This window comes from Uranotaenia lowii, chromosome 1 (genome assembly GCF_029784155.1).
Source record: "Uranotaenia lowii strain MFRU-FL chromosome 1, ASM2978415v1, whole genome shotgun sequence".
Lineage (NCBI taxonomy): Eukaryota > Metazoa > Arthropoda > Insecta > Diptera > Culicidae > Uranotaenia > Uranotaenia lowii.
In genome coordinates, this window is record NC_073691.1 from 212,164,993 (window position 1) to 212,181,889 (window position 16,897).

Sequence of the window (16,897 nt, forward strand, 5' to 3'; positions counted from 1 at the left end):
TTAGGCTTTCCCAAAGCTGCTTTTGCCTGGAGCGGAAACTCGGGAAAGCTGCTTTTGGGTCCTCCCGTTCCTCTGACTGGAGGAATTTTGCTTGAATCAGTTTAGCGGATCATCAAAAGCAAAAAAAAACCAGAACGTCATTCCAATGGGAGGATTCCATTTTGAAGCTTCCTTCCTAAAAACTAAACACAGCAGGGTTCCACTTGCCAAACAAAGACTATATTTTTCATACTTTGGTTCCGACCATTTGGACAAGTTCGGGGGAGAAAAAGTAGTAAGCAGATCAACAATACAAAAGTGAGTGAGTCCTCCTACATGCTAGTCGGAACTTCATGTCGCTTATGTTTGGAGCCACTTTGTGAGCATAAAGTGCCCAGATAGGTGCACGTAAATGACGGCCAGGTTTTTTTTCCACTGTAAAACTCAACCATATGGCTGATAAATGTTCAGGGCACGCAATTTTCCCATTCACTTTTCAGATAATGGGAAGTTTTCACGATTGACAGCATTCATTCGTGAGCAGACAGGATCAATGGCCACTTGGCTCTTGGCGGAAGAGCATTAAGTGTTTCACGGTTCTGACGAGAGTCGTTCAGCTTATTTTTATTCTGGTAATGACTTTTATTGACGCTTCTCGTAAAACAAGTGGATTTGAAGTCCATCAAAATTAAAGTCAGATTCAAACATTTCAGTAATCAGCAAAAATATTCAATCACTAATAGACTTTAGTGTTCGACATAAGCTAACTTATTGCATTTATTGAATTTTTTTATGCTCTACTCTTCTTCCATAACGAGTAGAAAAGAAGAAGAATACATTATTCTTTTATCGTTGGACAAAAAATTATTGAAAATGCATTTTTCTCGTTCTCCAGATCTCAGAAGACTGTCAAGCTAAAAAATGTTTAAAAAAAATATCGAGGACATACCAAAATACTGGCAATATCCGAGCAAATTGGGTCAAAATCATGGAATAATTCAATTAAAAATCAAGAATAAATCACTTTGAATATCATTTGAACATCAAAACACATCAGGCATAGCATTTTAGGCTTCCAAAAAACCTATACATAATTGAAAAGATAATATGGTAATGAAATCGAATCGCATTTCTTTGGATGCAAAACGGAAAATTTATAACAACTTAATTTGAGTTTTATGTTAGATTTTTCAAATAAAGTTGATGAATCTGGGAAAAAAATCCAATTTTTTTCAACAAACTCTGGGCAGCCATGCTGGACCAGACTTTTCCTTAATTTGGTGTTAAATATCCGGGCAAGTCTGGGTATAGCCGGGCAATTTGGCAAGCTTAGTCTATAATCTCTTGTTGAACTACATTCGCTACTACCGTAATTTACCTCGCTGCGATTGATTCGAACTTAAGAACCGAGTGGCAAATGTAAACAATAAAAGAGAGTCTCAAGTGAGAAAGAATGTCAATTCGCTATTGATCTAGAATCGACGAAGAGTGGAATTGTTGCCAGTTGAACAGATTAGAAATCATTAGCAAAGTGTTTCAATCACTATTGTAACCTGACCTTTATACATGGCTTGGCGAGAATAAATGGAATTGTATTATCAGTTTTCCGATACAAATATCATTCTATTTTATTTGATATTACAACAGGTTATGGGCCCAGTAGTTTACCGGCTGTAGCTTTGTTTCGATTTTCTGATATTCTGACTCTTGGATTACGATGTCGAACAAAAAGTTCGAATGGTGCATCGAAGCAGGCGATGCTGGTGGTCATCCAGCTATTGGTGGTCAACCAATCTTCGGAGGCCAGCAGCTACCTCAGACCGAGGCTTGTTTGGCGCAACCTCCCACGGCAGCCGGGTTCTCGAAAGAACTGCTGTTCAACGGTCGAGTGGAGATCTTCGGAGCCTGGAAGGTGCGCTTAGAGACACACCCGGTCCCGGTCCGGATTCCGGCGGAGAAGGTAGACTTGTTGCCGTTGGAGAACATCGAAGAGACAGCCGCCAGAGCCAGAGCTGCAAGGTTCCAGAGGCGGATGGAACAGGATGTCGCTGCGATGGACGAGGAGTAGTTGGCGGTTTATATTCCCTGGAATTGATTTCGTATATTAAAAACTACAAAGCTTTGTTTGGAAAGAACCGGTTAGGTTTTGATACATAACACATAAGACTTGGCCATTTAAGCAATGCTGGCATAACCCGTAATTGCGGAGTATCGAGAAGTGCCTTGACTATGTAGCTCAAGAACTGGGAAAGCACCACTATTGTTTAAAATTGAATAACAGCGGAGGAGGCAACTCAGTCAAAAAGATACATTGAACCAAGCGCACGACTCTCCAAAAACATGTTGAATTAAAGTAAGCACGAGTTGAGTACTTACACAGGCCTCTTGACCGGACATTGTCCGACAAAACAGAATCTCAAAAGGATAAACATAATTCAAGACGATAACTGTCGGTTCTGCGAGTTCGAAAAAGAAACTGCAGAGCATCTTCTTTGAATCTGCTGCGCCCTCCTAAATAGGAGAAAGCGAGTACTTGGGGCAAAGTTAATAAGTGCACCAGACATATGGTTGCATATCAGCCCCAAGAAGGTTACATCTTTGATATAATACCCGATGGGGATAAAATGCTTAGTCAGCAATCAACTGTCACTCCAATCAATACTGCAGGTGAACCTGGAAGCATATTTTAGTAACGCGGTGTAAATGTCACAATAGATCAACTACTGGTCGCAGTGGGCCCTCCCCTACATAAAAAACATAATTGTGGTTCTAGCACAGAAGATGGTAGAAGGAATAGATTTTTGCGTCGAGACTTCCAACAGCAACAGTCAAGCAAAAAGTTCAAGACTCTGCAAATACCGAGGTCGAGTAGGCCACTTGAATAAGTGCACTCTGACGTTTGCGGAAATATGGAAGAAACCACGTTTGATAGTCATCGATATTTCGTGACATTCACGGATGACTATTCACATTTCTCAGTAACCTATCTAATGAAATTCAACAGCGAGGTTTTTGAGAAGTTCGAGGAGTTTGAACCGATGGCAACGGCGCCTTTCAATCAAAAGCTGGCTTAACTTAGATGCGATATTGAACGCCATGGAATGCAGTACGTTGGACGAGATTTTCAAGAGTTTTGTAAGTTTAACGGCGTCCAATTGATTCCAACAGTACCGTATACTTCACAGCAGAATGGCGTGAGCGAAAGAATAAACAGACATTGATGGAGAAAGTACGAGCAATACTCTACGAATGCGATCTTCGAAATCGTTATGGGGAGAAGCTGTATTCTGCGCAGCTTATCTCACGTATCGATCGCCCACATGTGGATAACAAGACGTCATTCGAAATGTGGTATGACAAGATGCCTGACTTCAGCAACCTATGCATTTTAGGCTGCAATAAGAATACTCTAGGACCCAAAGAGAAGAGGCGGAAATTGAATCCAAAGACAAAGAAACTAATATTTGGGGGTTACGGAAACAACGGCGACAGGTTATTCAACGAGTCCTCACGTACAGTAGAGATACATCGAAGAACATCAAGTGAGTAACGTTGATGAATCTGACTATGTTAAAACCACTGGGCACAGAGGAAGAAATCCCTTCAACTGGCCTCCCTGGACGGACGTAAATGTCAGCGGCGGGAAAAAAGCGCGAGGTCTGTTTTTTCGTTTGCGATCGGAAGAGAAAGCTAGAGAAAAGTTGTCGAAAAGTTAAAAGTTAATTTCTATATTCCCGAAAACTATGTAAGTTTTTCAATGAATTTGTTTTGTATCCATTAGCTTAAAAATATATTTTATACAGTCGATCAGGTCAGATAAGATAGCAGCCACTCACGCGTCCAGGCACATTTATTGTAGAAGCAGAAACTAAAACTGTGAGTCGGTAAAAATTACTTGCACTATAGAACCATAAAAATGAATAAAAACTTTATCTTTTAGTTTGAGCTGATTCAAACGAGCAGCTACATCAGGCGTTTCACTTTCCCCAACATTTCTCAAAAGTTTTACTGGTGCATAACCTCACTTTGAGATGGGAAGCTGCAGCAAATGTGCCGAACCGGACAACGAGGAAATGGTTGCCTGCGACGATTGTGGGGCATGGTTCCATTTCGTTTGCGTGAGCGAATCACCCGGTGTGGAACACCGTGAGTTCCGATGCTCGGAATGCGCCGCTAAGAGGGAGAAAAAGGGGAAAAAGTCTGGCAAGAAATCCACTGCCGGAACTCTTCCGAAACCCTTACCTCTTCAGGCGGATCCCAGCAATCAAGCGCCCACCTGCACCGGAAGCAAAAATTCACCATCGAATCAAAAAATCGTCTCCGATCCGGGGTACACCAGAGCAAGCCAACCAGATGACGGCAAATCGATTGCGTCAAAAAGCAGCAAACGATCCTCTTCGCGATTGGAGCTGGAAATGCGTCGCATGGAAGAGGAGTTCGCGATGAAGGAACAGCAGCTTGAGGCGGAAAAGTTTATCAGCGAGAGGCGTATGGAGCTCGAGCAGCGGCTCGCGCAGAAACGCTTCCAACAGGAAAAAGAACTTAAAGAAAGACGACTGGCGCAGGAAAAGGCGATGCTCGAAAGGCAGCTTGCTGAAGAAATCGATTTCCAACGGAAGCAGCGCGCCCTGCAGGAAAAATTTCAGCGTGACCGCTACCAACTGGCGGTTAAAGAAATAGGAAGCGACGATGGTGCAGTTGGTGGAGAGCCGAATGATTTTTCTGAACGCGAAAGCCGAAAAAAGGTGAACGATTGGCTCATTCACCGCATCGATCCAGAACCGAGGCTGAAAGATCTCAACGAATGCGAAACCGAAGACCAGGAGGTTCGTGAGTACCTCACGCCCAGGCGAAATCCGGAAGTACCAGCCAAGCGAGCGATAAATGATCGACCACCCGCACAGCAACATCAATCAACTCCCATCCAAGAGATGCGCCGCGCGAGCCCCATTCTTTTGTGGCAACCGGGCAACCGCGAATATCATCTGCAAGAACCAGGTTTGGGAACCAGCCGAAGACATGAGGAGGTATCGTCAACGTCGACAAACAGCTCTCGAGACGGGTCGGGGCCCACCAGGGCACAACGAGCCGCCCGTCAGGTCCTGTCCAAGAAGCTACCGATTTTCACCGGAATGAGCGAAGAATGGCCGCTGTTCTACAGTAGCTACACCAACTCGACAGACGCCTGCGGATTCACTAACGTCGAGAACCTCGTCCGCCTGCAAGAGTGCCTTAAGGGACCGGCACTGGAATCCGTCCGTAGTCGGCTACTCTTGCCAAACTCCGTACCGCAGGTGATCGAAACGCTCCGCATGTTATACGGAAGACCCGAGCAGCTGATTCATACGCTACTGAACAAAGTGCGAAAAGCAGATGCACCGAAAAGCGATCGACTGGAAACTTATATTCCTTTTGGGATGGCGGTCCAAGAGTTATGTGACCATTTGGAAGCGGCTAACCTACATGATCATTTGGTCAACCCGATACTGATTCAGGAACTGGTCGATAAACTCCCGGCCGCAACAAAGCGTGAGTGGGTGCAGTGCCGGAGATTGACTGATCGAGTGACGCTCCGCACATTCGCGGATTTTGCATCAAACATCGTAGCGGAAGCCAGCGAAGTTATTCTTGTCGTCGATTCAAAAGGAACAGCATCTACCAAAGTAGAAAAGTCAAGGCCAAAGGAAAAAGGATTTGTATACGCACACAGCAGTGCCAGCAACGTAACCGTGAAACCCCAATTAGTCTGTTCGATCTGTAGGAAGGATGGACATCGGGTCAGGAACTGTGACATCTTTCGAAGTTTGAATTTGACCGAGCGGCTGAAGAAGAAAGAAGAGCACAAACTGTGTGAACGGTGCCTGAACGAGCACGGAGGCTGGTGCAAATTCAAAATAACTTGCAATATTGGAAACTGTCGAGAACACCATCATCCTTTGGTGCACCGGAACGTAACAGCCAATCCAAGAGAAACAATACCAACTATTGTGGGACAACATCACGCTCATACGTCCAAGCAGCATTCCGTGATATTCCGGATTGTACCGATTGTACTACACTTCAAGCAACGATCGATAACAACTTCCGCCTATTTGGACGAAGGTTCGTCGATGACGCTCATCGAGGAGAGCCTCGTAGCTAGCCTCCACGCTAACGGTCAACCACAACCACTTACGCTGCAGTGGACAGGAAACATCGTCCGACAAGAACCTAGTTCTGTTTGCTTGTCACTACAGGTATCAGATGGCACATCGGGAGAGCGATTAGACCTGAACGAGGCACGAACCGTGAAAAAGCTGTACCTTCCGAAACAGCGCATAAACTTCGAGGAAATTACCAGTCAGTATCCGCACCTTCACGGCTTGTACACAGCAAATCAAAACGGAGAGGAACCGAAGATTCTGATCGGACTCAACAACGTTCATCTTTTGGCACCTTTGGAATCAAGAATTGGCAAAACCAACGAACCTATTGCGGTCAGATCCCACCTTGGTTGGACCATCTACGGACCTAGGGGAGCCTCACACATTGAAGGCTTCCTGGGTTGTCATCGGGAACTATCGAACCAGGAACTGCATGACATGATGCGCGGCTACTTCGCCGCCGAAGACGCTGGAGTCACTGTGAGTGAACTTCCGGAGTCGGATGAAATTCGCCGAGCTAGAGACCTGCTGCAGAGAACAACCGTACGAGTAAATGGCCGTTTTGAGACTGGATTACTATTCAAGTGGGACGATTTTGAACTGCCGGACAGCTACCCGATGGCGCTCAAGAGGATGGAGGGTCTCGAGCGACGGCTGAAAAAGGATCCCATACTCGAACAAGCTGTACGCCAAAAAATCGTGGAATATCAAGCGAAGTAGTACGCCCATCAGTTGACGGATGAAGAAATGTTGTTGGCGAATCCCAAGAAGGTTTGGTACCTCCCTCTCGGCGTTGTTGTCCATCCAAACAAACCTGGCAAGATACGTCTGGTCCTTGACGCGGCGGCTCAAGTGAACGGAACGTCGCTAAACTCCATTCTACTTACCGGACCGGATCTTTTAACTTCGTTGCCAGCTATCATTCAACAATTTCGGGAACGACCGGTGGCTTTCAAGGCGGACATACGCGAAATGTTCCACCAATACCGGATTCGGGAAGCTGATAAGCACGTATTGCGTTTCCTTTTTCGAACAGACCCTACCATCAAGCCAGACGTGTACGTTATGGATGTGGGTACCTTTGGTGCAGCCTGCTCACCGACGTCTGCCCAATATGTGAAAAATCTGAATGCGTCTCAACACGCCGATCAATTCCCGGACGCTGCGAAGGCTATTATTCGTCGGCATTACGTTGACGATTATCTTGACAGTGCCGATACTCCTGAGGAAGCCATCAACCGAGCGAAGCAGGTCCGCTACGTGCACTCACAAGCTGGATTCGAGCTGCATAGCTGGGTTTCGAATGATAAATCGTTTATTCGAGCCCTGGGAGGAAAAGAAGACGACGAACGAGTGCCGCTGCAACCAGAGGATGACAAAACAAGAGAACGCGTTCTGGGAATTATCTGGTGTCCCCACGAAGACATCTTTACTTTCTCGACCAATCTGCGGAAGGACTTGTCACCGTTTCTAAATGATGATCAGCGACCGACGAAGCGGATAGCCCTCCGCTGTGTAATGAGCCTTTTCGACCCACTCGGATTTCTTTCTCCGTTCACAATACATGGCAAGATCCTTCTCCAAAGTCTGTGGCGTACCGGGTGTGATTGGGATGAGAAAATCGATGACGAAAGCTATACCCGTTGGTCGCAGTGGAGAAATAAACTGTCGTTGATTGAAGAGGTGAAAATTCCCCGTTGCTATCTGCAAAATGCTCCACCGAAGGCTTATGAGTCGCTACAACTTCATGTTTTCGTCGACGCCAGCGAGCAGGCGTATGGTGCTGTAGCCTTCTTCCGGATCGAAACCGACGAAGGTCCACGATGCTCACTAGTAATGGCGCGAACGAAAGTGGCTCCACTGAAGCAGTTGTCCATCCCTCGCATGGAACTAATGGGTGCGGTACTCGGAACAAGATTGCTAAAATTGGTTGAAGATAGTCATGAGCTGAAGGTAACGAGGCGTTTGCTCTGGACCGATTCGCAAAATGTGCTGTCATGGATTCGATCCGATCAACGGAAGTACAAACCGTTTGTCGCATTCAGGATTGGCGAGATTCTACAAGAGACGAAGATCGACGAGTGGCGCTGGGTGCCCTCGAAGGCTAACGTGGCAGATACACTCACCAAGTGGGGCAGAGGTCCCTGTCTGGACCCAGAAGGGCCCTGGTTCAACGGACCCGATTTTCTCCAGCAACCAGAGGAGATGTGGCCTACGCAGAAAACACCAACACTAAACACGACAATCGAGCTTCGAGCGTGCCACATGTTCCACACTTTCAAGACTAACGAACCTATCATCGATGTAAGTCGGTTCTCACGGTGGAATGTTCTCCTACGGACGATCTGTTGCGTTTACAGATTTATCTCCAATTGTCGTCGCCGCATTGCTCGAGCACCCATCGAGGTTATTCCGGACGCCACCGAACGATTGAAGAGATTGGTGATCCGTGACGTCGAATGTACCGTAGTTCCTTTGAAGCAGGAAGAATACGAAGCAGCCGAGATCCTGTTGTGGAAAATTGCTCAAAGAGAGTCGTTTTCATGTGAAATAGTTATCACATCGAAGAACCGTCAGCTGACGTCAGAAAACTGGATTCCGATTGAGAAACACAGTGTCATTTATCATTGCAAGCCGTTCCTGGACGATTGTGACGTGTTGCGAATGGACGGCAGGACAAAATTTGCTGAATTCATCCCCTACGATACGAGATTCCCCATCATTCTACCAAGAGCCCACGAAATCACCAATCTACTGCTAGCTGACTATCATCGGCGTTTTGCACACGCTAACCGGGAGACCACGTTCAACGAAGTTCGACAACGTTTTTATATTCCTAAGCTGAGGAGCTGTGTAAAACGGTCGATGGATAATTGTCAATGGTGCAAAGTAAAAAGGAGCCGACCGCACGTACCTACGATGGCACCCTTACCAATTGAACGAATGACGCCTTTCCTGAGACCCTTCAGTCATGTGGGTGTCGACTATTTTGGACCGATTGAGGTAATCGTTGGACGCCGGGTCGAGAAACGGTGGGTTGTACTTTTTACGTGCCTGACGGTCCGGGCAGTGCACTTGGAAGTGGCACACAAGCTGAATACTGACTCGTGTATCAAGGCAATTCGGAGATTCGTGCTGCGCAGAGGCCCACCAATTGTCATATTCTCCGACAACGGCACCAATCTGAAAGCAGCCAACAAGGAGCTTCAAGAGCAGATTCGTCGGATCGGAACAGCCTGCGCTAACGTGTTCACCAATGCCAAGACGCGCTGGTGCTTCAATCCGCCTTCTGCACCCCATATGGGGGGCATATGGGAGCGGATGGTACAAACGGTCAAGACGACAATGGCAACACTGAATGCGGAACACCGAATGAGCGATGAAATACTTTTGACCGTTATTGCTGAGGCCGAAGAGATCGTCAACTGCAGACCGTTGGTTTATATACCCCAAGACTCATCGGACGCTGAAGCGCTTACGCCGAACCATTTTTTGCGTGGCACGGTAACCGAGCTGAAGGATCTTCGCATAGCCCCAACAGGTCTGGCAGACGCACTTCGAAGCACCTACAAGAGGTCCCAGTACATCGCCGACGAACTATGGAAGCGGTGGCTAAAAGAATATGTGCCGTCCTTGAACGTGAGTACCAAATGGTTAGAAGATTCAAGACCGCTGAAACCAGGCGATTTAGTGTTCATCACGGATGATCAAAACCGCAACGGATGGGTCCGGGGGCAAGTAGCTGAAGTCATCGTTTTAAAAGACGGCCGTGTTCGACAGGCGGTGGTTCGCACTTCCAGTGGACTGTTTCGGCGACCGGTGGCTAAACTCGCAGTCATAGAAATTGAGGCTATTGGTAAATCTGTCCAGGAAGCAGGTTCTGGACCAGGTTTACGGGTCGGGGAAATGTTAAAACCACTGGGCACAGAGGAAGAAATCCCTTCAACTGGCCTCCCTGGACGGACGTAAATGTCAGCGGCGGGAAAAAAGCGCGAGGTCTGTTTTTTCGTTTGCGATCGGAAGAGAAAGCTAGAGAAAAGTTGTCGAAAAGTTAAAAGTTAATTTCTATATTCCCGAAAACTATGTAAGTTTTTCAATGAATTTGTTTTGTATCCATTAGCTTAAAAATATATTTTATACAGTCGATCAGGTCAGATAAGATAGCAGCAACTCACGCGTCCAGGCACATTTATTGTAGAAGCAGAAACTAAAACTGTGAGTCGGTAAAAATTACTTGCACTATAGAACCATAAAAATGAATAAAAACTTTATCTTTTAGTTTGAGCTGATTCAAACGAGCAGCTACATCAGGCGTTTCACTTTCCCCAACAGACTATGATAGCGCAGAAGATCTTGACAGACACACTGCCGGTCAAGGGGGGAGGGGGGGTGGGGATTGAGTCAAAACGTAGACGTACTACGCGTGATAAAAGGGCTCCAGAATTTTAGACTGCCAAACTGTTGACCAGTTGAAGACAAGAGATGACTAACCAAAGTAGAAATCTGTCATCAACGAAGAATCGAGAGCCCTGAACGAAAATAAGAACTGGAAGACGGTCAAGCTTTACCCAAAGATCGAAAATCGATCTCAACAACATGGCTTTTTTCAGTGAAAGGAGACGGAAGATATAAAGCAAGATCAGTAGCGCAAGGTTGCTCACAGCGACCTGGTTAGGACTACGATAAAACGTTACCGCCCGTTTTCAAAATGGAAAGAGTTGGTACAATCTTGTTCTTAGCTAACCAGTCTGGTTGAACCATTCACCAGATGGACGTAAAAACAGTCTTTCTCAATGGTCAATTGGAGGAAGAGATATGAGAATTCCAAACGACGAAATGGGCAACTCACAACTCGTCAGACTTGTATGGCTTGAAACAAGATAGCAGATCGTGGCACCAGCGATTCGACGAATTTGCGAAGAAACTCGGTTTTATTCCGCTAAAAGGTGACTATTGCGTATATCAACCTCGGGCTTTTTTTTGTAAAAACTTTTATCTTTACTATAAATTTCATACAACTATATACTACATACAATTACAACTCAGAACAAAATCTAATGCTTGAACATTTAAACTATTGTTGGCATCTAGTAGAAAGTTTATATAAGTTATAAACATTTTCAGAGCCTTGCTCTTTTGTGATCTTCTTGTATTTCTTAGCTCTGGTATAGCAACCATGTGGAATGATGTACTTCGAGATAAAATTACGTTTAATTTTGACTGAAGATGGTTCCACAAGTAGGCTATTCTCGGACATGTCGACGGCATACGTTCCAGGACTTCGGCGATGTTTGGACAGGTACTACAATAAGGGGTAATGGCACGCCCGGTGCGAAACATAAGACCAGCGTGAGGTATTTTCCTGTCCACCAACAAATAGTAAGTAGATTTTTCAGAAGGTGTAAGGTTTCAGCATCTTAAGTTTCTCCAAACTCTCGTCCATTCGATTCCAGGGTGTTCTTGCATGATCTTCGGCACTTCAAGCTTGCTCCTAAAGAAGTTATTTAGCGAAGAGGCACATGGCGACTCTATCATTTGTGGTGGCAAATTCGGGACTTCTTTGGCAATAACTTTCAAACAGGGGTAAAGAGCCGGAATACCTTTAAGATTGGGAGGATTTTCCATTTGAACTCGGAAGCAGTTTGCGAAAGGTGTAGAATTCCAGCTACGCAAGGAACGGGTGATTAATAAAGCTTTACTTTTTGTTTTGGTAAATGCAGGATTAAGCCTCCTTTATCAAAAGGAAGACAGAGTTGTTCTATAGCTACTCTAGTTGGATACCTGTCCCAAATAAATTGGCCGATTTGGGACGTGATTCTGGCAATTGTTGAATTTGGCATATTTATTATTGATGCCACAAACCACAGACGAGATGTAACGAAAGTGTTGATTACAACAATTTTTTGATGGATACTAAGCAAACGCGGTTCGAAAAGCCACATCAGATGAGATGATTTCCCAGTTCCCAGACATTATCCCAGTTGTAGTCAATCGTTTGCTTGTGAGAGTTGAAAAAAAAAAGAAACTCGGTTTCATTCCGCTGAAAAGTGACTATTGCGGATATCAACCTCGGGCTTGAGAGCTAACCTATGACTATGAGAGCTATGTTGACGATATTCTTATCGTTGGCAAAAAGGTGGCTTACCTGGTCTGGGTTAAAACCAAACATAGATGGTTATTTCAAATGAAAGATCTTAAAGAAGTTAAACATTTCTTGGGAATGGATTTTTCAAGACATTATCAGAAGATAATCGAATTTCTCAGGTGGGTTACGCCGAGAGAATACTTAAACGTTTAGGCATGTTTGACAGTAATCTCAGACGATCTGTCTGTCATCTACAGTAGCTGATATAATTTCACTCTGTATGACAACCAAGGAAGGAATGTGATTACTAAACCCCTTTGGCGAGCTTGGTGTGGCTAACACCGACGCTTTTCCAATAATGGAGTCCCTTGAATTCAATTCACAGAGGAACCTGAGAGTCATCAACGGATGAAGCATTTGGTCCTGAAATACATGTTCATTCGAGAGCTGTTCAAGCTTCGGAAGGTCCACATCAAACACATCCGTTCGGAGGACCAACCTGCCGATGCATTCTTCAAAAGGTTTCCCAAGGCACAGCATCGCAAGCTATTCGAGTTACTGAATTGAGGGGAGGTGTTGAAACTCACTCGCGACGACCGAACGACCGATGTTTACACCGCCGCGATTATTCTGGACTGACGAACCGCGTGCAAATGTAAACAATAATAGAGAGTCTCAAATGCGAGAAAACGTCAATTCGCTATTGGTCTAAAATCTACAAAGAGTGAACTCGTAGTGTTCACTGGAATTGTTATCAGTTGAACCGATAGGAAAACATTAAGGAAGTGTTGCCAATATTTAGGACGGAAAGATAATCCAATATATCAATCACTATTATAATCTAACCTTTTAACATGACTTTTCGAGAATAAATATGATAATATCAACAGTTTCCGTAGTAGTCTGTTTTATTTGATATAACAACATCTCTTAATATCGATGAAAAAAATGTTAAATGAGACAAATTTTTCTTGGTGAAGATGAATCCATTAGATTCAAACCGTCACCGGAAAATCCAGAAAAATCCAATTGTTTCTTAAATATTTTTTGCACTTGGAGTTAGGCACCACTATTACGAAAAATATCAGCGAAATAGAAGGCGTTGAATTACAAAGTGGTGTAAGCATATCTGAATGCATTTTTTTATTTTTAACGGTTCACGAGTTCACGGAATTTCACGAGTTTTTCAATTAATGTGTCACTGTCCTATTCACCCCTCTCGGGAGGAGCACAAAAAAAGCTGTTCAAAAATTGATAGTTCAGAATCTTTGCAATTGTGATGAAATCGAAGCCCGAAAACACCAAAATTTGGCATTCTCTATCTCAGAAACGACTGGACCAAATTATTCATATTTAGTATCATTGAGTTATCAAAAATGTTGTACCCAATTATGTAGAATAAAGCATCTTTACCAAATGTATCACATTTGAGTTGGTCCGCAATGTCTTGAAGTGAGAACTGAATTTGAGTTTTTTACGAAAATATAAAAAAATTGATAAGAAAACTGTCGTGATTCACCCCATTTTACGATATTTCTATTTAAATCAAATTTCATTTGCAGTTTATATATTTTTTAAATTTCTTACCATCAACTGGTAAGCCCTGAATCTGTGAATAATCAGAGCAAAAGATCCTATTTTACGACATTAAAAAAAACATCCGATGATTTGCTGCCCAAACAGGCCGGATATCAAACGAGTTGTTGTTGTCCTGTAGTCAAATACGACAGCCTCGTGGCTCCCAAATAACACTTGCCCATAATTCATTTCCCAAATGACCAAACATCACTGGGAGCAGCTAACCAACAAACCAGCACTGACCAAAGCCGAAAAACTAATTTAATCAGTCCCCAATCTAATCAAAAACTAGATTTATATTTATTTGAACACTGAACCAATTAATCGAAAAACTGTCCAATACCACCCACCAAAAGTCCGACAAAAAAATAAACACCCCTAAATCGGAATGGTCTGTTTCGAGTCGTTTGTCTGAATCAGGGTGCATGCCCGTGTACGTGTGCATGTATGTATGTGTGTGTGTCGGTAAATCAAACAGCTGGCATGTTTGATAATCAATAGGAGTGAACCATTCTGATATTATTGATGAATGATTTTGGTGAATGGAACCTATAAAACTTTGACCACTTTAGCTGACTCACAAATCTGGCCGGATTCCACATATTGGAAGCGAGGAGCTCTCGAGTCTGTCCGTTTGTCCAGAAGGTGGACCCCTGCCGATATCGGAGTTATAGTATTGACACGGCTGAGCAAATGAATACGAAATGAGCATGTGCTTTTCCGATTTTAGGAGATTTTCCAAACGCACAACTGCAAACAATCAACAAAACGCCCGAAATCGGTAAAATCAACAGAAAAAAGTGTGTATTGCGTTCGAGAGTTGAGAGAACGAAACACAGGAAAAAAACATCCAAACATCGGCATCGGACGGACTGCCTAAGAAAGGGTAAACAGCGAACTGATCAATGGAAAAGAAATTATTGCTGGTTAGTGAACCTTTCGCCAGGTACAAAATTCAACCGCCTTTTGGAAAGATTCCGACAAGAAAAATTTTCTGAACTATTGCAACAATGAGCGTAAAATGTTAAGCCCTCAGCGTAACAGGATTAAAAATAATTAGCAAATGTCTTTGAGGTTCATTTTCCCATTGATCGAAAACGAAACCCATCCGAAGAAAGCGATTGACTTTCCCTGAGCATTTCTTCGGTTAAATATTCTTTTCAATGGCAAAAAAGAAACATCACAAGCACTTACACTTGTACTCTCGAAGAACGAGCGATCATGGTTTTCGTTTTTATTGTTTTTTTTTTGACTACCCTCAGTTCTTCCGATTTGCGAACGATTGGCAGAAAACAGAAAAGAAGCGAATCTAAACGATGAACAAAGGGATATAATCTTGCACTTCCGTCTTTTGATCGGTTTTTCCGCCTTACTTTTTGCTCTAGGTATCTTCTCCCCTGAAGTGCTCGTTTATATTTCTTTTCGCTTCCTCTCCGCAAAATCCGGTGTGTACGGGAAGGAAAGTAAAGATGGAAATTCAATTTCAGACTTTGCAGCCAGCGTTGGAATCTCCCAGCTCTGCGGAGAAAAATCGTTTTGCAACGGTTGTGCTCCTTGAGGCATTACTTTCGGATGCAAGAGGAAATTAAAACTTGCATTTCAAATTAATTTTTGGGTTATTCATCCGGTATTTGTGTAGCCACGGGAAAAGGAATGAGAAGAATGGCTGTAGAGCTTCAAGCGCCTTGTAAAATGGAAGAATTACAACTGAATCTTATCATACTTACAAATTTTTACAGATAAATGATGCTTAAAAAAATCTTTGTGCATACAATTTTCAATTAACTTTAAACGTAACGATGGGATGAAATTACGGATTTCGAACTTCAAACCATGATTACGTCCAAGATATTTTTGCCACAAATTTTACACCATGTATTTTAGGGTCCCTTAGCTACATATATGGAATCATCAAAAAGCGAAAATTTCACTTCGATTCGACATCTCTCAACGACCCTCAAACACCTTGAAGTCGAAAAATTTATAAAAAAAAAAGTTAAAATTACACTAAAATGAATAAAAATTTGTTATTTGATTTATCGCCTTTATCGGTGAAAAGTGATGACCTTTTTTTGTTCGTTCACACTGAAAGTTTTAAGTTTTCCTCTCACGGGACGAACCACGCTTGGCCTACTACTACTGGTGGTAGATGCAGCTCTAGAAATGGTAGATATAGACTTCATAGTAGTTGGCCCGTGCTGAACAAAAATTTGGTATCTGATGACAATGCTTCTGTATAAATTCTACCCGTTCATTTTCACCATCTTTCATTTCTTCTAACGTTCTATCCATCTATAAAATTTCATAAACTTAAGATGTCCCTACTAAAAAGGATATCAGTTTTCACCGATAAAGCCGATAAATTAAATAACAAACATACATTACGGTGATCTCTTCATAAAATTACATAATAATTAACTCTAAAAACACTGTAAAAATCTTAAAACTAAGCCAAGAAAAACATTTTAGAAGGCAACAAGTAGTTTTGGACTAAGCAAAATAAGTTATTGACCCTTTTGTTTGTATTTTATCGTACTTTTTTATGGGGATATATTTTTCCGTTGTTGCTTTCTGGGCTGTTTGTCCTGTGTTTGTTTTGAAAGAATTTTTTTCTTTTTTTTTTTCCTGAATGAACTTTAAACATGTTTCTGTAATTTTCTTTTTAATTATGTTTTTTATTAAAATACTGTTTTGTCATTTATGTATACGTTATCGTTTTTATTTCTATATTTTAGCTTTTTCTTTGATAAATCAGATCCGAAAGGTAATATATTGAAAGAAATTTGTTAACGTTAAAAATGATGAAAAATCGTTGTTCGTTGTCGATGGTTCTTATGTTATTGAGTTTCCTTTTTGATAACTTTTTGTAGCTTTAAAATCATTATTTGGCCATTTATTCCAACTGTGAATGTGATTGAAACATTGCTATCCAATAACAGTTTCAGGAAGGTAAATAAGGAGCCCTACACCGGATGCGGAGTAGGCGATGCTTTTTGTCTATTGCATGCGTTTTTCGGTCCGTCCGCGAAAATTTAATAAAATTTCATTTTTTTAAGGTTATAAATATATGAAACTGCCGAAAAAAGTTCAAATGTGATTAGTGGGAGAAAGT

General features: G+C 42.9%; 1 protein-coding gene across 1 annotated transcript; it reads left to right on the top strand.

The window, feature by feature from the left end:
- Positions 1-6,869: 6,869 nt before the first annotated feature.
- LOC129738367 (uncharacterized) lies at positions 6,870-10,091 on the top strand. Its single transcript, XM_055729550.1, has one exon. The coding sequence runs from the start codon at positions 6,870-6,872 to the stop codon at positions 10,089-10,091; it is 3,222 nt and encodes a 1,073-aa protein (XP_055585525.1).
- The last annotated feature ends 6,806 nt before the right edge of the window (positions 10,092-16,897 follow it).